Source organism: Anoplolepis gracilipes, chromosome 13 (genome assembly GCF_047496725.1).
Source record: "Anoplolepis gracilipes chromosome 13, ASM4749672v1, whole genome shotgun sequence".
NCBI classification, from domain to species: Eukaryota; Metazoa; Arthropoda; class Insecta; order Hymenoptera; family Formicidae; genus Anoplolepis; species Anoplolepis gracilipes.
Window position 1 is genome coordinate 1,999,319 of NC_132982.1, and position 26,452 is coordinate 2,025,770.

General features: G+C 33.5%; 1 protein-coding gene across 11 annotated transcripts in view; it reads left to right on the plus strand.

Moving 5' to 3' along the window:
- The window catches only part of LOC140672216 (probable multidrug resistance-associated protein lethal(2)03659), a 68,705-nt gene extending 42,536 nt beyond the window's left edge, over positions 1–26,169 (plus strand). For 7 of the 11 annotated variants that reach the window (XM_072904151.1, XM_072904148.1, XM_072904147.1 and 4 more), the window contains 7 exons: positions 7,367–7,569; positions 7,923–8,566; positions 10,496–11,181; positions 11,447–11,661; positions 23,620–24,698; positions 25,704–25,811; positions 25,988–26,168. In XM_072904151.1, the coding sequence (XP_072760252.1) occupies positions 7,367–7,569; positions 7,923–8,566; positions 10,496–11,181; positions 11,447–11,661; positions 23,620–24,698; positions 25,704–25,811; positions 25,988–26,023 (2,971 nt within the window). In that variant the 3' untranslated portion in view covers positions 26,024–26,168. Of the gene's footprint in view, positions 1–7,366; positions 7,570–7,922; positions 8,567–10,495; positions 11,182–11,446; positions 11,662–23,619; positions 24,699–25,690; positions 25,812–25,987 lie in introns of all 11 variants that reach the window. The other 4 variants (XM_072904146.1, XM_072904142.1, XR_012047862.1 and 1 more) reach the window with 4 other exon arrangements.
- Positions 26,170–26,452: the final 283 nt, after the last annotated feature.

A 26,452-nucleotide genomic window follows, 5' to 3' on the forward strand; every position in this document is an offset into this window, starting at 1 on the left:
CCTAAACCAAAAGTCGAAACGTTGTCATGAGAGGCTTGTTTAACATCTAATAAATGAATAAAGCCTGATTCTGCCAGTTTGGTCGCCTAACTAATAAACTTTCTGAATTATTTCATCGCTGGCGATATCATTCACTTTTTATTTAATGATAATTGTTCTGGAAGGGGGAAACCGATAGATGAGAGGGGGCGAATTAGTCAGGATAAAAAGGGTCACCGCGCAGCAATCGAGGCCAGATCCCATCCGACTCTCAACAGCGGGCTTCGCAGTCGAAAGAACCCGGAATCCAAAAAACATTGCAGAAGCTCGAATAGAGAAGTTTTATTCCGCCAAGTATGCTTCCCTATAACATCTCGCACCGGTCAGAAACCAGAGTGGAGCATATTCCGCCTCCGCCGAGAATTCTCGGCACAAAGTATCGGAGAAATTCTATCGATCAGAGTAAGCCGGAAAACCTTCACGGGATGGAGAGTACGTTGCCTCGGACGAGCGTTCTTGTCTCCGGCTTATTGAATCCTCCTCCGAACTGAATTCGCAGTCATCCTAGAAATCGCGCGAAATCGAAGGACTATCGAGATCAGCCGTCAAAACAAATGGCCGGAAACCGTCAAAACACCGGTACGTATCGCGTGACCAAAAACATAACACGTGCTTCGGCGCCACGCCAAGCCGTAGAGAAAAAAAGACCGGAACAAACGGACCCGCTCACCGACACATCAACACGACTACCCACGATCGATACCGCAAGCTAACAAGCGAGCAAGAGAATAATTGCAATATTGTAAGATTTCCAATCAGAAAACATTATACGCGAAACATCGAATTATACATGCGCCGAGTATTAACAATATCATAAGCGATCGCCGCTAAACGCACACTCACACACCGTGTTATTGTATCAACTCACACACAATATATATATATATATATATATATAACACAATAAATATATATATATATATATATATAATAAACACACAATATTATCGCATCATTTGTAATGGCAGATTCCCAAGATTATTTGAAGATGAGTTTTTTATTCAACAAAATTTCAAGGAACGTCAACATTTTTTACAAGTTTCTAATTTTTGGAAATTTCATCATATATTTATAACTAAGCTATAAATTAAAATTCTTTTCAAGTAAACTCTAAAATTAACTGAAGAATGTAGTAGTAATAATAGTAGTATGTTTCTTTCACTGCTCCAAGAAGCATAGAGCTTCAATAAAGCAACACCAGCGCACTCTATTGTGGGCCAGTGATCCTAGTTCTCTCAACTCCTTGCTGACTGTTCTTACTCTTTCTACTGTTTTTCCCCAAATTGTCCTCGTATCAGTCTTCCTCTCCTTCTCTTCCTTTGGATTTCAATTCAGCGCCTGTCTCTCAATTGCATTTGGATCTTTCCGCAATGTATATCCTAACCACTTCTATTTTCGTTCTCTCATTTGATTTACAGTAGGTGTCTCCTTGTCTCTTCTCTATAGTTCATCATTTGTGATGATATTGGACCAATATACTTCCAATATTCTTCTGAGGCATTTATTGATGAAAATCTGTATGCTACTTGTAATTGAATTAGTGACTCTCCAAGTCTCACACACATACATTAGGATTTAACGTTGCTCATAAATATTCTTATTTTAGTTCTGGTGGACAATTCGTTCGTCTTCCAGATCGGATAAAGTTGGACAAAAGCGGCATTAACCTTTTGGATGCGGGCTTTCACATTCTCTTGCGCCCTTCCCCTCTCTTCTCCGGTTATGATATTACCCAGATAGGTGAAGCTATTCACATCCTCGATGTTTTTACCATCAACTTGAAATGTGATTATTTTTTTGTATTAATGCGGAGAGATTTAGTCTTGATTGTATTTATTTTTAGGCCAAAACGTTTGCTGTCCGTCTTCAGATTGTTTAGTATTGATTCTATATTGGAAAAAGCGTGTGACAAAAGACAGCTATCATCCGCAAAGTCCAACTACTGCCTGAGGCTCCAATCCTATACCTCTTTTTTGTCTTCTTCCAATTGTCTTTTCATTACCTGGTTTATCACCAAAAAGAACAGCATGGAAAATAAAATACATCTCTGTCTTACACCAGCTTTAATCAATATGGGTTCTGATAATGTGCCCTTATCTGTTACTCCTGCTCACTAAATAAAAGGTTCTTTCAAAGTCAATAAATACTATATATATATTGACCCTCTGTTCCATGCACGATCAATAATAATAGAATATTGCGTTAAGATATTGTAACGGTTCACCTTTCCCGACGTCTCGGACAAGCTCGTTCGTTCCAGGGTTCGGGAGAAGGGGAAAACTCCAATTGACGAGAACGTTTAATTTCGGTGACAAGCGTTTTATTCAGGTGTGGTATTTACAAGCGTTCTATTTGTCGGACGAGTATGTACTATTTACATGGATGAGTAAGCGTATCTTATTTACGATGGTGCGTGCGTGCGTGCGTGCGTGCGTGCGTGCGTGCGTGCGTGCGTGCGTGCGTGCGTGCGTGCGTGCGTGCGTGCGTGCGTGCGTGCGTGCGTGTGTGTGTGTGTGTTCGCGGGTGTCTGTGTGTGGGAGTCGCAGGAGAACTTATGACTATATAGAGGTGCGAGCGGAGCATAATTTGCAATATAAACTGGTCGCGAGCACTATGTACAGGGTGTTTCTACAACATACAGATCAGTAAGTTGAATTGCCTATCTGACGATCAGCAGGGGCATGCTTTACTAACCTCGCACAATCGAAAAATAATAAAATCAGAAGATCGATCATATAATTTTTTCTTTGTGAAAGTGAAAAAATTACGTACTTTAATACCTTAAATGCAAATCCGGTAGGGAATGAAGAAACTGAAATTGGCTTTTAACGTACAATGTAATTGCAATATTTAATACTATAAATAAAATAACATAGATAACACAATTAAAATATTTGATAACACAATTAACACAATTAAAATATAATAACACAATTAACATGTGACATGTGTATTCACATTATCAATGCAAATTTTCTTCTTCATTGCTTTACAAGCTACTTAAGAATATGCTACTAGCAAATAAGTAAATAATGTCCCAACAGGATAAACATTCTACTCACACTTTTTTTGTAAGAATCATCAAAAATTTTTTTGTAAGAATTCAGTCAAAAATTTCTTACGTCCATAAATTTTTCGCGTGGGGCTTTTTGCGATACAAAGTATATAAGATTTTGCCGCAAGATCCAGAAGATTTAAAAAATAGAATTCGCAACACGTGTGCAGAAATCACTCCTCCGATGATTACCAAAGTGAAGAAAAATTTTATGCGGAGGAATTGCTTTATGTTTAGAAGAAAATAGAGGTTACATTGAACATATTATAAGCATAAAAAATGGTTTTTTGTTTAAATTTATTATATTTTATTTCTTATTTTATCTGTGTTATTATATTATTATATTTTAATTGTATTAATTGTGTTATTATATTTTAATTATGTTATCTATATGGAGAAAATTTTATATTAAAAATTACTAAGGTATGTAGTAACTGTGGACCATTAAGAACATTTCAAGTTAAAATGCTGTGTAAAACTGTAAAAATTAACGTAATTTACGTAAAAATTATATTAATTACGTCAATTTGTACAGTTTTACATAGCATTTTAACTTGGAATGTTCTTAATGGTCCACAGTTACTACATACCATATAGTTATTTTTAATATAAAATTTTTTCTGTGTGTTATTTTATTCATATTATTAAATATTACAGTTATACTGCATGTTAAAAACCGATTTCAGTTTTCTCATTCGGACTTGTATTTAAGGTATCAATCATGTAATTTTTTCACTTTTTACAAAGAAAAAATTACGTAATCGATCCCCTGATTTTATTAATTTTCGATTACGCGAGGTCGGTAAAACATGCCCCTGCCGATCGTCAGATAGGTAATTCAACTACTGATCTGTATGTTGCAAAAGCACCCTGTACAAAGCAGGTAAGCGCAGGCGTACATGCAGGCGGCGCGATACAGGCGGAAGCGCAGACGTATATACGGATACGTGTCGCAATACAAGCAGGGCGCAGGCGGCGAGATACAGGCGGAAATGCAGGTGCTATTTCCGGGCACGATCACCGGGAAACACCGGTAGAAAGAAACACCCTCCTCGCGGATCGACGGTCAGTCGGCGTCGTGGTCGCCGAGAACACCCTTCTCTCGTATCGACGGTCAGGAGTGGAGACAATCACCGGGAACACCCGGTAGAAGAAGAGAATACCCTTCTCCCGGATCGGCGCCGGCGGTCAGGAGCTAAGTCGATCACCGGGAACACCCTGTAGACGAAGAGAACACCCTTTGTATATTTTGCTTGATAAAAACATAGTGGCCACCGTGAAAAAATTTTCAAAGCTATTCGACGATTTTTTGTTAAATTCAGAGTATTTAAAGGTATAAAAAATTGTAAAAAACGAATTTTTATTCTTATTCCATGCAGTTGTTTTCTGAGTTAAAAGGAAATATGGAAAAATAGATAATTTTTACGTTATTTTTATCCATTAATAGCATGTTTAAATGTTTGTTTAAAAAATCTAACTATTACTCCATTTGATAGAGCAAAATTTCAGCTTTAAGAATCTTTTTTGCTCATAACGGTATGATGATTTTTAACGGAGTTATGAGCAATCAAAGTCAAGGTGCTCACTTTTTATTTAATCGAAGGTAACCCCAGTAAGACACAATCATAGACAAATTTTAGGAAAACAATTTTGTAGAAAAAACTTCAAGTTTTCACGTTAGAAAGATTAGAATTGTCGCAGAATTTTTTTAGAAACGTGACAGGCCGACAAAGTGAGAAAAAAATTTCGCATTTGGTCTATATCGTAGTTTTCTGCATGTAAAAATTATCAAACTCACAGAAATATTAAAATAACGGTAAGCTTTCAAAAGTAGAGATTCCAACATTTAAAATACTTTTTTAAATTTAAATTTTATTCATTTTTAACAAAGTTACAGTTGATTGAATTTTACCTATTTTTCAAAAAAATTTAGGTGTTCCTCTAATTGTTGTGAAGAGTTTATTTTTTATGAAGACATTTCTTTAGAAGGTGTCTAATTCTTTCGAGTGTACGATTTAGCACTTTTCCAAGGAAAACGTGTTATTCACTGAAAACAATATTATTCCTACCCTTACTGCTGTCACCCTTTTTTTAACAAAAAAGGAGGAGGCAATGCAAGAACGAACAAAAGAAATTGACTGAGTAATGTAACAAAGTTAACGGAGAATGCAGCAAGGAAAAGAGATCCGAGATAACTTTATTAGATCACTAGAATATTATCTCAGAGGAAAGCACCAAGATCAGTGAGAACCAAGCAAGGCGACCTGATTACTAACAAACAAGATATTTTGAAAAAATAGGTAGAACTATAAAGAATTTTTAAAAAACATAGCGACGTGGAGGCTAAAAATGACTTAGGAGGCCCAGACGAGATAGAAACTCTGGTTAAGACACGAGGAGTGGGAGTCATTTGCCCACGTTGTTATTGACCACAGATACTTTTGACTACGTTGCATTTGACCACGTTGCTTTTGATCACGTAGCTTTTGACCACGTTGCGATTGACCACGCGTCGCAATTAACCACGTTGCAATTGATCACGCATCGCAATTGACCATGTTGCGATTGACCGCGCGTTGCGATTGACCACACACACACACACACACACACACGGGGGGGAGGCGCAAGGGGGGGCCTCCGGCCCTCCCTCTCCCGCACCCATCCCGTCCACCTCATTTTGCGTAGAAAGCTGCAAACCCATGTGGTGGTTTAAAAGTAAAAGTAAAACTAAGAAATGGAAAATTATATGTATAAGAATATAATTAGTATAATGTATAAAAATCTCATTAATTAAATATATAGGATTAAACTTAAATTTAAAAGTAAAATATAAATAAACTATTAGCGGTGTTAGCGTAGCGAATGTTTCGAGCTCGAATTTGAGTCTTCCTCAGCGCAAAAATGATAATTAATAATAAAATTTTCCATGTACAAAGTGAATGACCTCGTTAAAAAACATAACAGAAAAATTGATATACATAATTAGTACTTGTTTGTTGATCGCTCAAAAAACATTTGGTGGTTGTTTGGCCAGGAAGTATTTTTTCATGTAGCATGGCGACCTGATCATAATTCTAGTTCAATCCTGGAAATATTTTATAACTTTTGTATATACAGTCCAAACTAGAAAAACCAAAATCACCACACTGTACACTTAAATGTTCTTATAATCTTACTTACAATGGTACTTACAATGTCGGGTATAGTTATAAGATGTTCAGTAAGCTTTTTATGCAACAAACGTATAGGTTTAAAAGTCAATCGGTTACTGTCAAATTTCGGATGAGCTAGTCGCTTATATACAGTGTCTCTATTTGGGAATTTTTGGTAGTGTGTTTATAATGTCATGATATACGTTAGGTAAATTTTCGATATCCGTTTGTAGATTTAAACTGTTCTTTTATCTTTTAATAAAGAGCATCTCAGAGATAAGCCTTCTACTATAAAAGGACTCCTCATCGAGTATCTTAACCTTATCCCATTCGAATTCATGGTTATGTTGTATTCTATGATTCGTGATTACTGAGTTGGTAGTAGTTTTCCTCTTTAAATATAGTTTATCCTCCGAGATTCTGGTTTTCAGTATTCTAGAGGTTTGTCCTACATAGGATGCTTCACAATCGAAACAATTAATTTTATACACTACATTCGTTTTTTAATCATTAGGGATATGGTCTACATACATATGTATGTATGTAGTAGTATGGGATGTAGCGGGTGGGAACTAGTACAGTCCCTACAAATTGTCACCTAGATCTATATATATAAGTTCTTCTATGATCCTGCTATTTTTGTTGAGGGTGCCCATAACTCGAGCCCAGCATATACTGCCAGGCTTTATGAGTTATTGACATCCTCACTATTGTCTTAATGGTATTTAATCCTCCTGTTGTTAGAGAGTGATGTCCCTCAATATATACCTTTAGAGTGCATCTTTTTCGGCAGCCATACGGGACCTACAGTTTTTTTTTAATGCCGGTTCCGAACGGCTTATATTTGAGGGAGTTTATGACAAGATACTCTTGATGGGTTGCCACTGCCATCCGAGAGATGGCGATCAAATAAAAATCGAACGAATTTGATATTTCTAGTCGGATTTGAACCCGGAATCTTTAGCACAGTGAGCCGACGCACAACTCACTGTGCCATGATCGCCACATATATATATATATATATATATATATATATATATAAACCCAAATATATATAGTTTCAAGATTTCGATTCGTAATTACAACCACATTTAACTAAATAGTTTTTTATGTTTTTCAGGCGTGAGATGAGCGTAATAAAAAAGTATTCTATTCTAAGACAATTTGCTCTTACTCTCGATTGTTATGTACCACGAGTCTGTCTTTTCATCACAATATTGGCATATGTCTTACTTGGAAATTATATTAATGCCGAAAAAGTGTACTTGATAACAGCATATTATAATGTTTTACGAAACTCAATGATTTTTGGATTTTCAATGGGTAAGATTATTATTAAAATCAACAATAGTTATTTTTTATTAAAAGTGGCATCGTACTTTTCCTTAGCAGATACCAAAAACTATTGGAAATATATTATAGCATACAAAAGCAATTCAATAATTATAATAATAATAAAGTACAGAAAAAAAGAGTAAAATATTTATAAACTTATATACTACAAATTTTTATTTTATTTGTCGATTAGATAGATTTTAATCAATGTTAACTTTATTTATCAGAAGATTTGATAATTGTTATTTACAATTAAAACTGGAAAATAATCAATGCAAGATGAGATAATTTTATGAGAATTAAAAAAAGAAATATAAATATAAAAAATATGCTTCGTATAGGTCTTCAACAAATGGTACAGGCATTGGTTTGTATTCGCCGTTTGCAAAGATTTATGATGCACACTGAGGTCACTAAAAAAAAAGAAGAGAACCAATATCAGACGAGTGAAGAATCGTTCGCACTTCGTATGATCAATGTTAATGCCAAATGGCACGGTGAGAGTAAGGACTATACGTTACGTAATGTGAACTTAACCATACTTCCTGGAAGCTTCGTGGTCATTGTCGGTCAAGTAGGGTCAGGTAAAAGTAGTCTATTGCAAGCAATACTCCAGGAGTTGCCCTTGACGAACGGAAGCATCAAAAGTCGTGGCAGAATAAATTACGTCAGTCAGCAACCATGGATTTTCGCATCGTCCGTGAAGCAAAATATTTTATTTGGGCAAACGATGGATAAATCACGTTACAATGAAGTAATCAAAGTCTGCCAAATGGAATCAGATATAAATTTGTTCCCTCAGGGCGATTGTACTATTGTAGGCGAAAGAGGAATAAATCTGAGTGGTGGCCAACGTGCCAGAATTAATTTAGCACGAGCAATTTATAAAGACGCCGATATTTATCTGTTGGATGATCCCTTATCTGCTGTGGACTCGCAAGTTAGCAGGAATCTTATTAACAACTGTATATGCAGCTATCTAAAGGTAAAAATTGTAAGACAAAATAAAATAGTTTAATATAATGTGGAAGTACGGACAACTTTCCAATTATTAAATTTCATATACAGTTTTATAAAATTGTTACAAAAAAAACTTACACTGTATCTTATAATACTAATTATTTATTAAATAAGAAAAGGAGACAAAATTAGATTGTTTCAGTTTCTATTTTACCAGCATAATAAACAAATATATCATTCTATTTTACCAGCATAATATATATATATATATACAGGGTGTCCCATTTTAATTCCTCCAGTGAAATATCTCGAAAAGTAAACGTTGCCGGAAAAAAAGTTTCAAACAAAAGTTTTAGGATTTTAAGAGAGTCATAAGATGGTACCATTGGTTTGATCTTGAATTTTCATTTGAAGGTCATGTGAAGGTCACGTCGATTTTTTTAAATAGAATACCCTATATACTATTGCATATTCTTGTAGCGTATCTCGAGAGCTTTCCAAAACACTATTATCAAATGTTTTTTCGTGAAGTACTTTTTGAGTTATAAGGCTTTAAAGTTGCAATATTTTGACTTAAAATACAAAATATCTCGTAAAATACTTAATGAAAAATACTTTATTATAGTGTTATGGAAAGCTCTCGAGGTAACCTACAAGAATATGCAATAATATATAGGGTGTCCCATTTAAAAAAATTCAAGGTAACCTTTACATAACCTTCAAACAACTATTCAAGGTCAAACTAATGGTATCATCTTATGGCCTCCTCAAAACCGTACAACTTTTGTCTTAAACATTTTTCTCTAAAATGCTCTGTTTCCAAAATAAAAGGATGGTACGGGTGGTCATGGACACCCTGTATACTTGACATAAGACTAAAGAAAATTCATTCCCTAGACACATTAATCAATTTCACAGAAAAATTAATTTTCTATAAAGTTAACACATGAGCATCTTGCATCACTTATTGACTAAATTCAAATTTGTACATACATTAGCCTATTAATCTCTTAACTTGTAAAATATTAGATCTGTTGCATTAATAATGTACAAAAGATTTGAAGGAATTGGGTTTCTATTTTATATTTTAAGTCAATAAATAAACAATTTTTCATTGATCTATTTGGTATCTAAGCAATCAATTTAATATTTTAAATCTTCTATTAGAATTGTATTGGAAGTTAATAAAAACGGATAAACTTCCGAATAGGACATATAGTATCGTAAATAAAAATTAATATCAAATGGTTCATTCAATAGAAAATCGTCTAGTATTTAATAAAATAAACGCCAATTTTTGACAATTTTATGGTTTTCACCATGAAAATGAAATTTGCGCCAATTTTCACTATTATATTCATAATCAGCACGTCAAAATACGTAAGTATACGTAGTTTCAAAAAAATTGGATATATGTCCTATTCGGAAGTACACCCATAAAAACAAATATTACACATTTTTAATCCAAAAATATTAACACCCTGTATAATCCGATATTACTATAATTTCAGTGATATTCGGCAGATTTTGTAAATTCCCGGAGCGTATATGTTGAACCTATCAAAAATAATTTAATTTAAAGCGCATGTTATATCAATATGCGAAACGTATATACTTAAGTCCTTTAAGAACGGAGACGAGATAGTCACCTTTTCTTATTTCTTATTATTCTATTATGTAACTCATTAACATATCGAAATCTCTGTTATAGATAATATTGCTCCAAATATTTTGATTTTTCATTTATGCGCTAGTCACTTCATAATTCTATAACTTCGTTAATAATTAAAATGTTAACACAAAATGTTAAATGGCTATTCTAGAGAATGTCTTAGTGTTAACTTAAGGAAATATAAAAGAATCGATGTTTGACATTCAACACAAGATAGATACTCCATGAAAATAAATTATATATTGAAAATTTAACTTATTTTGTTCAATTATTGCTAATTAGGGGAAAACAAGAATTCTGGTGACACATCAACTGCAATATCTACAACTCGCTGATCAAATTGTCGTGATGAACAATGGCAGCATCGAGCAAAAAGGTACTTTCAATCAACTTCAAGCATTAGGACTTGACTTTATGAAGTTATTGAAAACAACAGATAAAGAATGCAAAAATGATGAGATTGAACAGTCCAACAAGCAACATCGAAACTCAATGACAAACAAAATAAAAGCTGATGGAGAAGCTTCAAATGCCTCGCTGGTCGAAGCGCACGAAAAAACAATAAAAGGTCGTATATCTTGTAAAGTGTTCTTCGCTTACTTCAAAGCGAGTAAAAAACCTTTTATGATAGCTATGATGATATTAATTTTCATAGTAAATCAGATAGTAGCCACCGGTAGCGATTACTTTGTTGCATTCTGGGTAAATGTTGAATCGAGTTCATGGCACGAAATTAATAATTCTACGACAGAGTTTTTATGGAATGGTCCATTATCTCGTGATTACATGATTTATATATATAGCATAATGATAGTAATTATCATATTATTATGGCAATTTCAAACGATTATATACTTTAACGTATGTATGTGGTCTTCGGTGAATCTACACTCTGCCATGTTTCGCAGCATTTTGCGAGCTACTATGTACTTCTACAATATGAATCCAGCTGGCCGTATATTAAATAGGTAAGTAAGTAAAAAAGATAATGACTAATCGAACACAATATGTACATATATACTTATACATATATGTGAGTGCGTGTGTACATAAAACATTATATGTATAAAATATTATACATATAAAACGTTATATGTATAATATGTTTAATATTTATTTTTAATTATAAAAATATATTTTTTTAATTTTTTTTGTAATAGAGATATTATATATAATAAATTGATTAAATTTGTCTAATTTAACTTGAAAAAGTTAATTTCTTGTTTTAATTAGGTTTGCTAGAGATATTAATGTTGTGGATTTAATGCTATCGATGTGCATATTCGATATTATAGTGATCGGACTTATTTCAATCACAGTAATTGTCATGATCATAGCAGTTACTCCATGGTTGGCTATACCTTCTTTGTTTTGTACCTGCGTTTTTATTTTCTTACGTATGATATACATCTGCACAAGTCGCAATATTAAACGCCTTGAAGGGACAAGTAAGTGATATATGATTTTTATAAAGAACGATATCTATAATCGACAAATAATTATCTAATGGATCCAATCAAACAAATAATCATTCAACTAAACAATAGATCTTCAACTAAACAATAGATTCGCTTACTGAAGAAATTACAGATAATTGCTGCAAAAAAGGATATATAAATAGAAATGTTTAAATACTTTCTCAAATTCTCCCTCAATTATTTAGAAAACTTTTTGTATTAAATCAAAAATTTTAGTATGTATATTATCTTCTCTCAATGACTTGATATACATATGTGATTAGGGTCATGATCTGCATAACATTCAAAAGGTTTTAGCTCCCTTGGTCGTTTATTAAAAAGTTAACAATTAACAGTTAAAAGTTAAAAATTAACAATAAGTTGTACGATAAGAACAAGTATTACATGCGATAATTTGAATTTCCCAAATTATGAGCCTAAATTTTATATTAGTTGTAAAATGACTGTGTAGACAGGGGAAAAGCGCTGTCCATCCTTCTGCACCTCAACAACAAAAAATTTTAACTTAACTTAAATTTATTTCAATAAATATCATAACCCATGTACTACTGCGCGATAGTAATGGAAACTGCTGCCGAGTTGAAGAACAAGAACAACATATGAGCGACATATTATATTACATATTATATACAATTATATAACAAAATATACCTCATTCGCGCTAATTTGTGTCGTAAACAATCTCAAACATTATTATCACATTACCAAAGTTACTTCAAACAAAGTATACTCGAAAAGTGGCAAAGCAGCAATTGACAACACATTATTAAGAGACTAGGTTTCCTTGTCACACGCATGGTAGAAGATGTCTGTCTCTTTCTTATAACTTGACAACAGCTTAAGGGGTTAGACCACCTTAACACTTTCAAAAAATCGAATTTTTTTTTTTTTTTTGCTTAAAATATTTCTTATAGTTTTAAAAATGATATATATTAGACCCGACTTCGAAATCGCAAAGGAAAATGATGTTTCGAGTGAGTATAGTGAAGTGCGTCACCGTGTTGCGCTACGTCGTGTAAGCGGCTTATTGAAAGAGCCTGTTACCTGCAAAGGGACACTTATTCTTATGAATTTTTTTTGTACCTATACATGGCTCTGTCAAAATTTTAACCGTTATTTTATATACAAGGTCAGTTATAGAACGAACAGACGCCAAACGACGCTGAGCGTCAAAAATTGTTACGAAGAACTTTAAACGCGTTTTTCTCGAAATAGCATTTTTCAAAACGGCAGCATAACTTCGCCAATTTTTATCCAATCGACTTGAAATTTTACTCAGATCTTTATTTCAACATTATCTAGGACTGTACGTAGGATTTTTACGATATCTTAAAAATTCTCGCCGCTATCGCTTTATTTCATTCAAATTTTTGAAGCAAAAAAATGACTTTTTTTCAAATCGTTGCCATTTTAACAAAAATGCATATTTCTCCAAACGGCTACGTACATCCCTAGTTTTGAATATGTAGAAAATAAATATTTCTGTTTTTTTGTTCTATGACTAACCAGTGCTGAATAATCGTGCCCGCCGTTTTACATGTCGATCAAAACCGCATACAAAAAGATAGCCATCACGTGCTTAATTTTTATATTAAATACTTTAAAAAATATTTTTTATATTCTTCAATATACTCATAATAAACACCAAAAACGACTTTTTCCTTGTACAATATAGTTTTTTTTTTTAAATTCTTAAAAATGCTTTAAAATTTGAAGCTCCAAGGTGGTCTAACCTTGGACAAGGTGATTCTTTGATAATATTGTGAAATGTATTTTTCAACAGCTCTTTTCAGAATTAATTATCTGTCTTGATCTAGTTCCTTGTCAGCTCGGATTCTCTCAGCAAATATCTTTTCCTTAAAGAAGTCATCCATTTATAAATTTCTTTGTTCAGTGTAGTTCCCTCGCCATCTTGGCCTATCAGCCTATTGTTCCATTAGCTTATCTCTAAGTTAATATGTCCAATTGTGACCCGGGAGAAAGGTCTCCTCTATCTAAAGTTGAAGATAACACAAATTTTAACTCCCTTATGGAGGAAGAAACTAAAAGAGCAGTTGACAGTTTTTAACAATTATAAAATCTCAATTCCTTTCTCCTCTCCCCTCCTGAAAACGATGTAGATTACGAACTAGACGCAGAACTGGATAAAGACAGAGCGTTTAACAAAGTCTGTATTGCATCTTTTGGAATCTCAAAGAAAGTAAAGACAGAAGACCTCTGAATGGACAGAACTCTAACAGTAAGAACCTCCAACTGAGTTCATTTTATTAAAGTCTGACATCTCTAAAAAACAAAAAGTTATTAAATTAAAGTAAGTACTAAGAAGAGCCAAAATAAAACCTCTTTTAATGACTCTTCAAAAGAGGCAAATTCTGCTAAGAATGGTAGTAATAAACTTACATCGTTTTGTTACGTCCAGGCCCGTAGAAAAGATGGGTCAGAGGAAGGGCGTAACAGGAACTGTTCCGATGTCAAAAGTCTTATCGACGAGTGACTCGGTCGAGCGAGCTGCAGGTTAGCAAACAGGTAAACGACGAGTGTCGTTATTACCCTGTTATGCGAACGCTCTCTCGGTGGTCCCTTTTTGGTAAGAGAATCGAATCTCTTTTACGCGGGACGGGACCAAGTGTGATCTTTCACGTGGAGAGAGTGAGGGAGTTAAATAAATTTACCAATCATTTAATATTTAATTTAACATTTATTCAATTGATCCTTACCATTATACATATAACCTTATTGATATCGGCCTTAAAATTATTTGTATGAGTGTGTGTGTGTTTGTGTGTGTGGATCGCGGGTGTTACATAAGTACAGAGGTCATCAATCAGAAAAGAGGGGGAACGAGTGCGATTCTACAGATTTTATCCTGGTTGGTATTTGTTACAATAGTTTATGAAAAAAAAATATAATAATAAAGATTTGCGTAAAGTGTTATGTATGTTACGGTGCGATTTCGCACATGGTCGTGTCGTCCGATCTATGGTCTCGGTTGCACGCGAGAATCGGCGAGTCGGCGCGATTTTAGGCACTTTAAATAAAGAACAGGGTTGAATAAAGGGGAAAGAACGGCGGTGAAAGGGAAGGGAAATGGACTTACTACTTAGGCAGATTGGTTGCATTTTAGCTGCTGGTGTAGTTGTGGCCCCAGTTGTGGGTCTTGCTCGGCGGGTGGTCGTTGTTGAGCACTGACTCTAATAGATTTTAAGACGTAATCAGAACTCCCGCTGTGTAAAACGAATTGCTTGAGTCAGCGAACGACCGAAAAATCTGTGCCGAATGAATCTGACGCTGTACTATCGACTGATTTTAATTTTGTGGTGTTCGTAATGCGCGAGTCTCCCCTTTTTATATTAAATCTTGAGGGCGTGTTAACAATTTGGGCGGGAGTATTTTTAAGATTTTGAGATTTTGACGTGTAAAAAGCTGTCGTTCGGTAAGATCCTTCTCCTCCTTATTTTTGATTGTTGCTGATTGGTGGGCTCTGTACGGCTTCTTAGGAAATTTGGAGATTTTTCATTTGGTTATTTCCTGGGATTATGCAGCTGTTTTTATCCATTTATTTATTTAGGGGATCTCGCTATCGATCCTTTTCGGTCATTTCTTTGAACATTGATTTCAATGTTTAAAACATTTTTTCGTTCCGCGGCCCCCTTATGACTGGTCGGGCAATTATTGCTTTATCTTTATAGGAGGTAAAGACGTGGAGCCGACAGTGCGTAGCAGCGTTATTTGTTTCTTTCTTAAGATTATGCAGCTGTGTTTGTCGATTTATTCATTTAGAGGATCTCACTATCGGTCCTTTCCGGTCGTTTCTTTTGACATCGTTTTCAATGTTTTAAAATATTTTTCGTCACGCGATCCTTTTTATGATTAGTCGGGCGATTATTGCTTCATTTTCGTGGGAGGAAAAACGTGGAGCCGACAGTGCGTAGCGGCATTATTTGTTTCTTTCTTAAGATTATGCAGCTGTATTTGTCTGTTTCGTTGTTTAGAGGATTTCGTTATTGATCCCTTCCGGTATTTGTTTAGATATCGTTTTTAGTAGGTCTAAACATTATTTGATAATAACGGTTCTTTTCTATTGCGCGACCCGTTTTTTGTGACCGATCGGACGATTATTGTTCATTTCGTGAGAGGAAAAACGTGGAGCCGACAGGACGTAACAGTTTAATAACATAAATAACTCTATTTTATTTTATGATAGAACTTCTCAAGCCCTTGACGTGATTATATTATCGGATCAATCAACAAAACTTCCTTCTTCTATTGATCCTTTAGCTATAGGAAAAATTTTAAATAAAAAATAATAATAAATATTCTCTTAAGATTGGAATAGTGAATCGAATCTTCGCAAATCTTCTGTGTAACCCAATTTGGCTTTAGGAAAAGAAAATCGTCAGATAATCTCGGTATATATTTATTTCGGAAATTTATAATGGTTTTATCTCTTCACAATCGACTGCTTGCTTTTTCTCAACGTAAAAGAAGCTTTGGACAATATAATTCCAGACTTATTAGCCAAGAATTTAATTGAACTAGAATTACTTTCTAAGGTATGCTAGTGTCTATAAATTCATAGAATCCAAAATCATACAATTTGTTATAAATAGTCAAATTTCTAATACTTATACAGCAGGAAAAGGAGTACCACAAAGACCAATATAATTAAGCCCCTTATTATTTAATATATATGTAGCTAAATGCTTTCGCTTTCTCACCAACGATTGTCAGATTATACAATTTGCTGATGATATAACAATCTTCGTTCTTCTAATTTAGACAAGTCTCTTAAATCACTTAAAAAATTAGTAAAAATAATCTAGCTTCTTTTCTTAAAGATAAAGAATTAATGGTCTCATCTGTTAAATCAATTTTAGTAATATTTAGTAGAAAAAGAATCAAACCTAAAGGTTATTCCATTGAAATTAACAGTGAAAGGATTAATTCAATCTTCATATAAATTTCGAGGTACTTTTTTCAGATCAGTACTCGGAATAAGTTGCCTTTTTCGAGCTGATTTCCCGACCGACGCCTCCTATTCCTCACTAGCGCTCGAAGCGACGGCCGAGCCGCCGATCGCTATACTTTAGGCGCGCCTCTATAAGAAATATATTGGGGTCCATATGTTAGGCCACAAGTCGTCATTAAAATTTTTCTCTAATTCTAAACATTGTCTTAGATTATAAACTTTTTGGTCACGAACTAGTTCAATTTTTAGCTCATAAATGTAATCATTTATCTAATGTTATAAAGTTATTGAGAGATGTATGGAGGGATGCTGACTCTTATATTCTTAATATTATATCTTCAAATTTTATTAGAAGTTTATTAGAGGTTCCATTGAATATGGATGCTTTTCATTACCTTTTGCTAATCTTAGCTTAATTAACATCTTAGAAAATATTCAGCAAAAAGAGCAAAGATACTGTCTAAGTTTTAGAAAATTCACTCCTGCAAATGTTATTTACGCTGAGTTCGGTATTAGTCCTCTAAAACAAAAATTAACATTTTTAATATCGAAATATATCATCAAATCTCTTTCGTGCAATAATAATCTAGTTATAGAAAAGCTATTTGATCTCCAGAATTCTGTTCATCATAATGACAGATACAACCTTATCAATAGATTTCCCAGGTAGCACTGTTCGTTTTCTAAACGTTTTCTAAACGTATCTAATACGAAAAGATGCGTTTAGAAAACGTTATAAAATGTTTATAAAACGAACATGTGCTACTTGGGTTTATATTATACAAAGCTATCTCTCTCTCAAAAAAAATATGTCTCAAAAATCGCTACTTTTAATATCCTCTTTAGCCATCAATTTTCGTACGACATTTCTATCTTTTTAACAAACACTTACGAGGTTTCCTCCTCTAAATCAGAAAAAATTAAAAAAGCAAATTTTCCTCAAATCATTTTCAAACTTCTCTCAAACATTTAATTAATAATAGACACGTCTTTTTCGCAGATGCTTCCAAAAGGGATTCGTTTACGTATGTAGGTTTCGCCTTTTACTCACCTTCACTGAATACCCAGAAAATGTTTAGAACTAGCTGGACTCTATTTTTACAGGTGACAATTTCCTCTTCCTGAAACCAAATTGGGTTACCTTAGCTATAACACGTTGTATAGTCTTCATTTTGGAAAATAATCTTGAGAAAATCTCGAATTTTACAGATTTACGTAACGTCATAGATGTAATCTTCTTTAAGGAAATTGTTAGAGATTATACTATTACCTACTATTAATCCTAAAAGAGAGACTCAGAGTGGCCTCTGATCGATCCATGTACAGGGTGTCCAGTAATTACCGTCCCATCTCTCTAAAGCAGATAGAGCAAGTCAAACTAAACATAAAAATCCTCTACCATTTTGCAATCTTCGTAATAATTACCGAGAAATTAATTAACAAAGATTGACAAATCCGCGCGAGTACAAGCGCGCGGCGAGAAGGCCCATCCCATTGCTACGCCGTTACTAGGCGGGCTACTCATACACAGCCATTACCAGTCGTAGAGCGCTCCTCCTATCATTTACTGCGCGCCTAGTAACCGCGTAATAGTGGGATAGGCCTTCTCACCGCGCGCTTATACTTGCGCGGATTTGTCAGTATTTGTTAATTATATGTATAATTTCTCAGTAATTATTACGAAAATTGCAAAATGGTAGAGGACTTTTATCTTCAGTTCGACCTGCTTTATCTGCCCTAGAGAAGTGGGATGGTAATTACCGAACGCCCTGTATATAACTTTACTTGCCAAAAGAGCAATTGGTAGAAAACTTTCTCCTTTCTTACTATCACACTCTGATATTTATTGTTTCTTCCGAGAAAAACAGATTAATTCTAAGAATTCTTCCGCGAAACAGCCCGAAAGAAAGGCTCCCATTACTTTAAATACTATTTTCTTTCTAATTTATCTCCTTGGTTCAAGAAAATGAATTTAAACAGATCAGAAATTGTCATTTCAAGAATTAAATTAAATCATTATAATCTTAATTCTAGTCTTTTCAGATGCAACATGGGCAGCTCCCCTATTTGTGACTGTGGTACAGCTATACAAGACATTGAACATATCCTCTGGAATTGTTCCTTCCTTAGCCATTACCGTTCTTTCCTTTTAGTAAAACTCCGAAAAAAATGAAAGCTCCTCCTCCCTATAATATTTTTACCATATTAAAGAATCTTTCTATTCAAATTATATTAGCTATCTCCAATTTCCTTCAAAATAGCTACATACATCTTTAGCTCATCAAAATTTTACTACTACTTCTATCAATATTGTAACTCCAAACAAATTATTAAATCTAAAATCTTGCGAAAGATTTCTGACAGGATAAACAATGCTGTTTTGTGCCAACAACATTTAAGAAGAAGAAATATATAGTCTATAATAAATATTTACAATCTGTCGCAACTTCCAGTTAACGTTGATATTGATCTTGACCTTTAAATAGAATCAAGGCTTGACGTTTACATAGCTCATTATTTATTAAAAAGTTATAAAAAAGACTACATAAAAATAGAATATAGATTTCTTTGACATTGTATAGATAAATTGCTTTACCTAGAAGGTTGGTTAAAAAGGAAACATATAATAATAAACTTCGTTTCATATTGCAGACAGTATAGAGTATACCTCGTTTTGCATCAAAAGTTGAAAACCTATGTGAACAATGCTATTGATTTTATTTGTGCAATTCCACATCGTACAGTTTCACATCAGTTTCTAACTTAACGCGAAGTCTACATCACCTAGTGCTTTTAACGAAACAAAGTCTATTATCATACGATTTTACATGAATTTCTCACTTTCCAAGCAAAACGAGGTATCTATAAGGTGTTAGTTTTTAAAAATAAAAATTAGGTTTAGGTTAAAGCTAAGTTAGTTTTTTAAAGAAGGATGCAGGAGGAGGAACTTAATTGTTCTCTTGTCGTATTCACTTAAATATAATTAATATAAACTACATAACATCACAGAGAAAAAGACAACAGAAGCTAGCACAGGTTGTAAGGGCGCAAATAAAAACTCAATTTTTTTCATAAAAACACATTTACTTGGACGTTGGTCCATCTTTAATTTAGACATGTTTGTATTTGCCATTTCTATGAGATACACCCTATTTCTAATCTGCAAATCATTATAAAAGCAAAGACATTAATAAAATACAAATCCATATCGATTAAATCTATTACAAATTTGATTGATCTAAGCATTGAAATCTAAAAATAACCTAAAATTCTCTTTAATTAATTGTGAACAGATTGACCCGTATTCTGAGCTCACATTTATTGTTAAATGCGCCTCTAAATGTGCCTTAGATGACGCGTTAAATGTGGCCGTATTCTATGCGCACATTTAGCAGCGCATTTAGAGGCGGACTGTCAGCTTTAACCTAAAAGCGCAATTTTATGGTGGAAATCCTATTCTGAGTCACATTTATAGCACATTTATGCCATATCGATAGATGTGCCGCTAAATGTGGTCGGAGGTACATTTTAACAAGTAATACTAACTACAATACGATTAACTACTTTAATTGATTTTATCAGTATATGATTGATTTTGTTAGTAAAATTGATGTATATCGAGTTTCTTACAATTAATAGAGATTTTACACAGCAATAATTATGATATTTGGACAATAAAAATTTTCTTTATCTTAACAGCACATCAGTATGTAAAATGAAGTGTATATAAATTGCAAAAAGTTATAAAACTAAAAATTATATAAAAAATACAAAATATATACAAAAGTACGAAAGTACTTCATATATCATGGATGTATTGAAAAATATTGATCATGCGATCAAAATTTGGGAAATAAATGCAGTACATGAACGTAAGTCGCGAGTGTTTCGAAATAGAATAGATGCTTTTGAAATTTATAATGAAGTTGTAAATTTATCTTATGCCACGTAATTGACCGCGTGACAACCAATCACAGTGCCGTCATAAACAAATAATTCTCATGTTGTATGACATGATAGTCATAAAAGGACCTCTAAGCTAAAGGCGCTATAAATGTGCGATGAGAATATGACCAACTTTAGTCGTATTACTAGGACATTTATCAACGCCTCTACAAGTGGTCTATAAATGTGCCACTAAATGTGTGCTCAGAATACGGGCCATTAGCGTACATGAGCTTATATGTATAAAGATCAGAAGATTTCTAAATTGATTATTTTTTAGTTGAATAAGCAAATTAATCTTTCCAATCTTTGAACCGGTTTGACGTGTAACAATTTATGATAATAAAATAACGTATACAATAAATGTAAACAATATTGGGTTTTGTGTTTTTTTTTTACATTATAGCTGAGAAAACATCAGTTAATGCAGAAAAGTTTCACATTAAAGAACTTTTTTTATTTAATTATACATTTGTAATTATTTTATAAGTCAGTGCTCGGAGTTAGTTTCCCTTTTCGGGACGATTTCCTATTCCTCCACTCGAGGCTCGACGGCCGAACCGCCGATCGCTATACTTCAGGCGCGTCTCTGTAAGAAATATATTGTGGTCCGTTACGCTGCAAATCGTCATTAAAATTTTTTTCACTAAATAAGTTTGATTTTTTTAAATAATTATAAATAATAATTAAAATTATATTAATAAAAAATAAATAAAATAATAATAAATAATAAATAATAAATAATATAACAATAATATATAATAAATATGTATATGTACAGGGTGTCCCATAATTCGCGAACCACCCGTTACGTGCAGGTAGAGTAGGTTAAACTGAGTAAAAAAATTATCTACCATTTTGCAATTTTTGCAATAGTTAATGAGATATTAATTGTAAGAGATCAGCCAATCGGCGCCCGGCAGGAGCGGCACGAAGAAGCCTTCCACTGTTACTTGATACTAGGCGCGCCGACGAAGCGGTGGGAGGAACGCTTTGCATTAACAACATGAAGAGTCACACACATAGTCACCCACACATATCGGCACGCCTAGTATCAAGTAACAGTGGGAGGTTTCTTCGTGCCACTCCTGCCGGGTGCCAATTGGCTGATCTCTTATAATTAATATCTCATTAATTATTGCGAAAATTGCAAAATGGTACGTAACTTTTTTACTCAGTTTAATCTAGTCTACCTGTACCTGACGGGTGGTTCGCGAATATATATATATATATATATATATATATATATACAGGATGTCTCATAACTAACGAGCCAACGCTCGTGAGCGGGTAGAGCGGGTTAAATGGAATAGAAAAGTCCTGTACCATTTTGCGATTTTCAGAATAATTATTGAGAAATTAATTTGTAAAGATCGGCAAATCCGGCGCGAGTATCAGCCTGCTGCAAAAAAGATGGCGAGAAGGACGGCCCACCGCTAGGCCGGTTGCTAAATAATAATCGCTAATCTATTGTTCTTATCAACGCTTCTCGTTTATGCTCCTGGTAACCGCGAGGCAATTGCGCCTATTTACGCCGCTTAGCGACCGTCCTTAGGGCCTGTATATATATATATGTATATATATATATATATATATATATATATATGTATATACACATACATATATACAGGGTGTCCCAGAGCACTTGTGCCAACGCTCGTGAGTAGGTAGGGCACAGTAAACTAAACAAAAAAGTCTTATACTATTTTGCGATATTCGTAATAATAATCGGAATATTTAATATTAAAGTTAGACAAATAAGAGCGCGCTAACGTAAAACGGCGCGGTAACCATGGGCAGCGGCGCGCTGTCGCTCTCGCCCCCCCCCCTCACCGCGCGTCTGCCAATGCTGGATACGCTGGGCCGTGCTATAACTTGAACGGCTCGAGCGCCCGCCTCATTGCGTCTCAACGCGCTCTTATTTGCCTAACTTTAATATTAAATATTTTGATTATTATTACGAATATCGCAAAATGGTATACGACCTTTTTGCTCAGTTTACTGTGCTCTACCTACTCACGAGCGTTGGCACAAGTACTCTGGGACACTCTGTATAATCTTGTCTATGAATAAAGGAAGGCTTAAAACTAGTATCGGCTTCCTTATCGGACATGTGGCGCTGAGAGTCCATCTTTTCAACCGCGGAGAAAATAGGGAAAAGGGCATTCATATTCTATGTAACTGTCCCGTCCTAGTACTAAAAAGATATAAGTACCTGGGTAGTATGTTCTTAAATCCTCAAGACCTAGAAAAAATAAGGGTCTGCAATCTACATAGCCTGGGAGTTAATGATGGGCTGGGGCTGTAGTCATCCTTAATAAATAGCGAGATCACAGAAGAACTTTCAGATCTAGGTGACAGTAGAGGCTTTATAAGTCCTTCCCGCTCTAATACTATTGTACTACTACTACTACTACTTCTACTACTATAAATATAATAAAATAGCTTTACATAACATATTAATAATAAAATTTTTAATATCTTTACTTATAATTTATTTGATTTATTATTATATATTATTGTTATATTATTTGTTATTATATTTATTATTTATTAATATAATTTTATTTATTATTTATAATGAGTTATAAAAATAAAAATTATTTAGCAAGAAAAATTTTAATGACAATTTATGGCGTAACATACGGACCCTAATGTATTTCTTATAGAGATGCGTCTGAAGTATAGCGATCGGCAGCTCATTATCAGCCGTGGAGCCTCAAGCGCTAGTGGGGGAATAGGAGGCGTCGCTTCAGAAATCGCTTCAAAAAGGGCAATTAACTCCGAGCACTGGTCTATCTAGTTTAATTGTGATCTTTTAATATAACAAATCTTTTGTACTATTTTATTGTAATAAATTAGAATTATTCTTACATTCATATATATAAATAAAAAATAATAAATTTTTATGAATAATGTTATATGCCTAATATAAAAGTCGACTATAAATATCGTCTATATAATAAACTATTATAAATTAGAATTAAATAAAATAATAAAGAACAATTATTTAGCGCGCTCGCCGATCTTCGATCATCTCAGTGCATCTCTGCAAGGTTTAACAACGATCAGAGCTTTTAATGCCGAAAATATATTGATGGCGGACTTATGTAGTCATCAAGATCTTCATTCATCTGCCTGCTTTCTCTTCTTAGCTACATCTCGAGCGTTTGGCTTTTATATTGATATAATTTGTCAACTTTACATCGGAGTAATAATTGTAGCTTTCACGATCTTCGAAGATTTAGCAATAGTCGGTAACATCGGCTTGACGATCACACAGATTATGTCGTTGATAAACATGTTGCAATGGGGAATTAGACAAACGGCTGAACTAGAAAGCCAGTTGACCTCAATAGAAAGAATTCTTGAGTATAGCCATTTGGAAGAAGAGCCAATGATCGATAGTAAATCGGAAACTAAACTATCGGACAATTGGCCAATGAAAGGCCTTGTAGAATTCAAGAATGTGAATTTAAAATACAGTCCTCAAGGCGATTACATCCTTAGAGACATCAATTTTACCGTCTTACCAAAAGAAAAGATTGGTATCGTCGGCAGAACCGGCGCAGGAAAATCATCTCTAATTAACGCTCTCTTTCGTCTAGCCTATATAGAGGGAGAGATTCATATAGATGATGTATCCACCAGCGCGATTACCCTGCACAATTTTCGATCAAAAATCAGTATTATTCCTCAAGAACCATTCTTATTCAGTGGCAGTCTACGACGAAATCTCGATCCATTCGATCAACATTCTGATGCTATGTTATGGCAGGCTCTTCAGGATGTTGAATTAAAGGAAATAATCTCTGAGATGGCTGGCGGATTAAATACGAAAATATCCGATGAGGGATCAAATTTCAGCGTAGGTCAGAGACAATTGTTTTGTGTCGCACGAGCTATTATCAAGAATAATCGAATTATAGTACTAGATGAAGCAACTGCTAATATTGATCCTTATACGGATTCTCTTATACAACAAACAGTTAAAACAAAATTTATAAACTGCACTGTATTTACTATAGCTCATAGATTGAATACCATTATGGATAGCGATAGAATATTTGTAATGGATACTGGGCGTCTAGTGGTAAGTAGTCTGTAGTTGAAGAATTAAAAGAAAAGATAATTTCAATAATTTTAGCAATACAAACTTGATTGTTTTTCACCATTCCCGAGAAAAATAAATAGATAAAGTAGTTAAAGACGTAACTTTTAATATTTAAAAATAATAGGCATCTACACGCACGCACGCACGCACGCACGCACGCACGCACACACTAATAATTCACAATCTATATAAATATATAGCTCAAGCATTGTCTACCTCTCCTATAGTAAAACCATGTCGACAGATTAGACAAAGACGAATGTGCTCAGTACCGTAAATCTATCTTTGTTCATTCTCTACAGAGATCCGCTCCTCTCTTAAGATTATAGAAAAAAACGGATCTACGATACTAACAATAAGCATTTATGTCTTATTTTTAACAATAACCTGCGGACAAGAAATTTAGAGGTTTTGAGATCGCGCTCCATTCTCTTTACTATAACTCTTTTTAATTTTTTTATTGTTACAAAGAAAAATCTTTAGACTATTTATATTTTAATACGCAGAATATTTGCTAAACATATCTTTAAAAAATCTAAAGATACACCTTTTTTAAAAAGTATATCCTTGTTCAGAAAAATACAATAAATATTATTACAGATTTTTTCCTAAACGTGATTTTTGTGATTCAAAGTTTATTCATTTGAAAGTCATCATATCCTAATATGGTTAAATTCGCCTTTAACTTTTTTTGTAGTTTTTTTCATCAAAAGAAACATTTTACATGATTAAATTAAAGAAAACATCCTATATAGAGTAAAGCACATCAGCTGAATGTGCCTTGACATTTGACACTGGTGCAACTTCCTGTTGCCAAGTATATACTATGTACATACGCAAATACACATGCGCGCAAACATATAAGCATACGTATGCATGCATACACACAAATACGTATACATATACATATATGCGTGCGCGCGTGTGTATGTGTCCTAAATAAAAGTATGATTGCGAAATGAAATTTTTAGACATTAATTTCAGGAATGTGACCATCCATATATTCTTTTAAAACAAAAAGGACGTTTTTATAATATGGTATGGCAAACTGGTTCCGTGATGGCTGAAAATCTTATTGATATAGCTACAAAAGTAAGTAATGCGTTAATAACAGAAGCATAACAATTATCATAAAAGTTTCATATTTAATTTATTTTTCTGAAGTGATATGCTATAGAAATATGTATAGAAATATATATTTATCAAAGAAAAGTTTAATTTATTGTTATAAATTTTGCTATTAATAAAGTTATTATTCTTGTTTATAGAGTTTCTATGAAAAAGAAAGAGCGCCATCCAGATAATTACAATTTTCAATTATGTACCTTTGTCAAAATAATGTTTCGCCACACATATATTTAATGATAAAATTGTCAGTACAACTTTAGCAAATACAACGCATATATTATACTAATAAAATTATTTTTGATGACTCTTACATATGTTATATTTTATTGATCTTCTCTTATCCACCATATTTCTAATTTGATATTATGTATCTATTAGAAAATCTACAAAAAGAAAAATATTAATAGATAATAAAAATAAGATCTCATATACATAAAGTAAGACAGATAAATATTTATTTCAAAAGAGCCTTGCTCAATGACCTTGAATTTGACATATACATATTGTCAAAAACACAATTTAAGTAATTTTAAAAAGATTTTAATCGTTATTTATTTTTCATTAAAAAGTTAGTAATAAAGTTATTAATTAAAAAAATTTGTAAC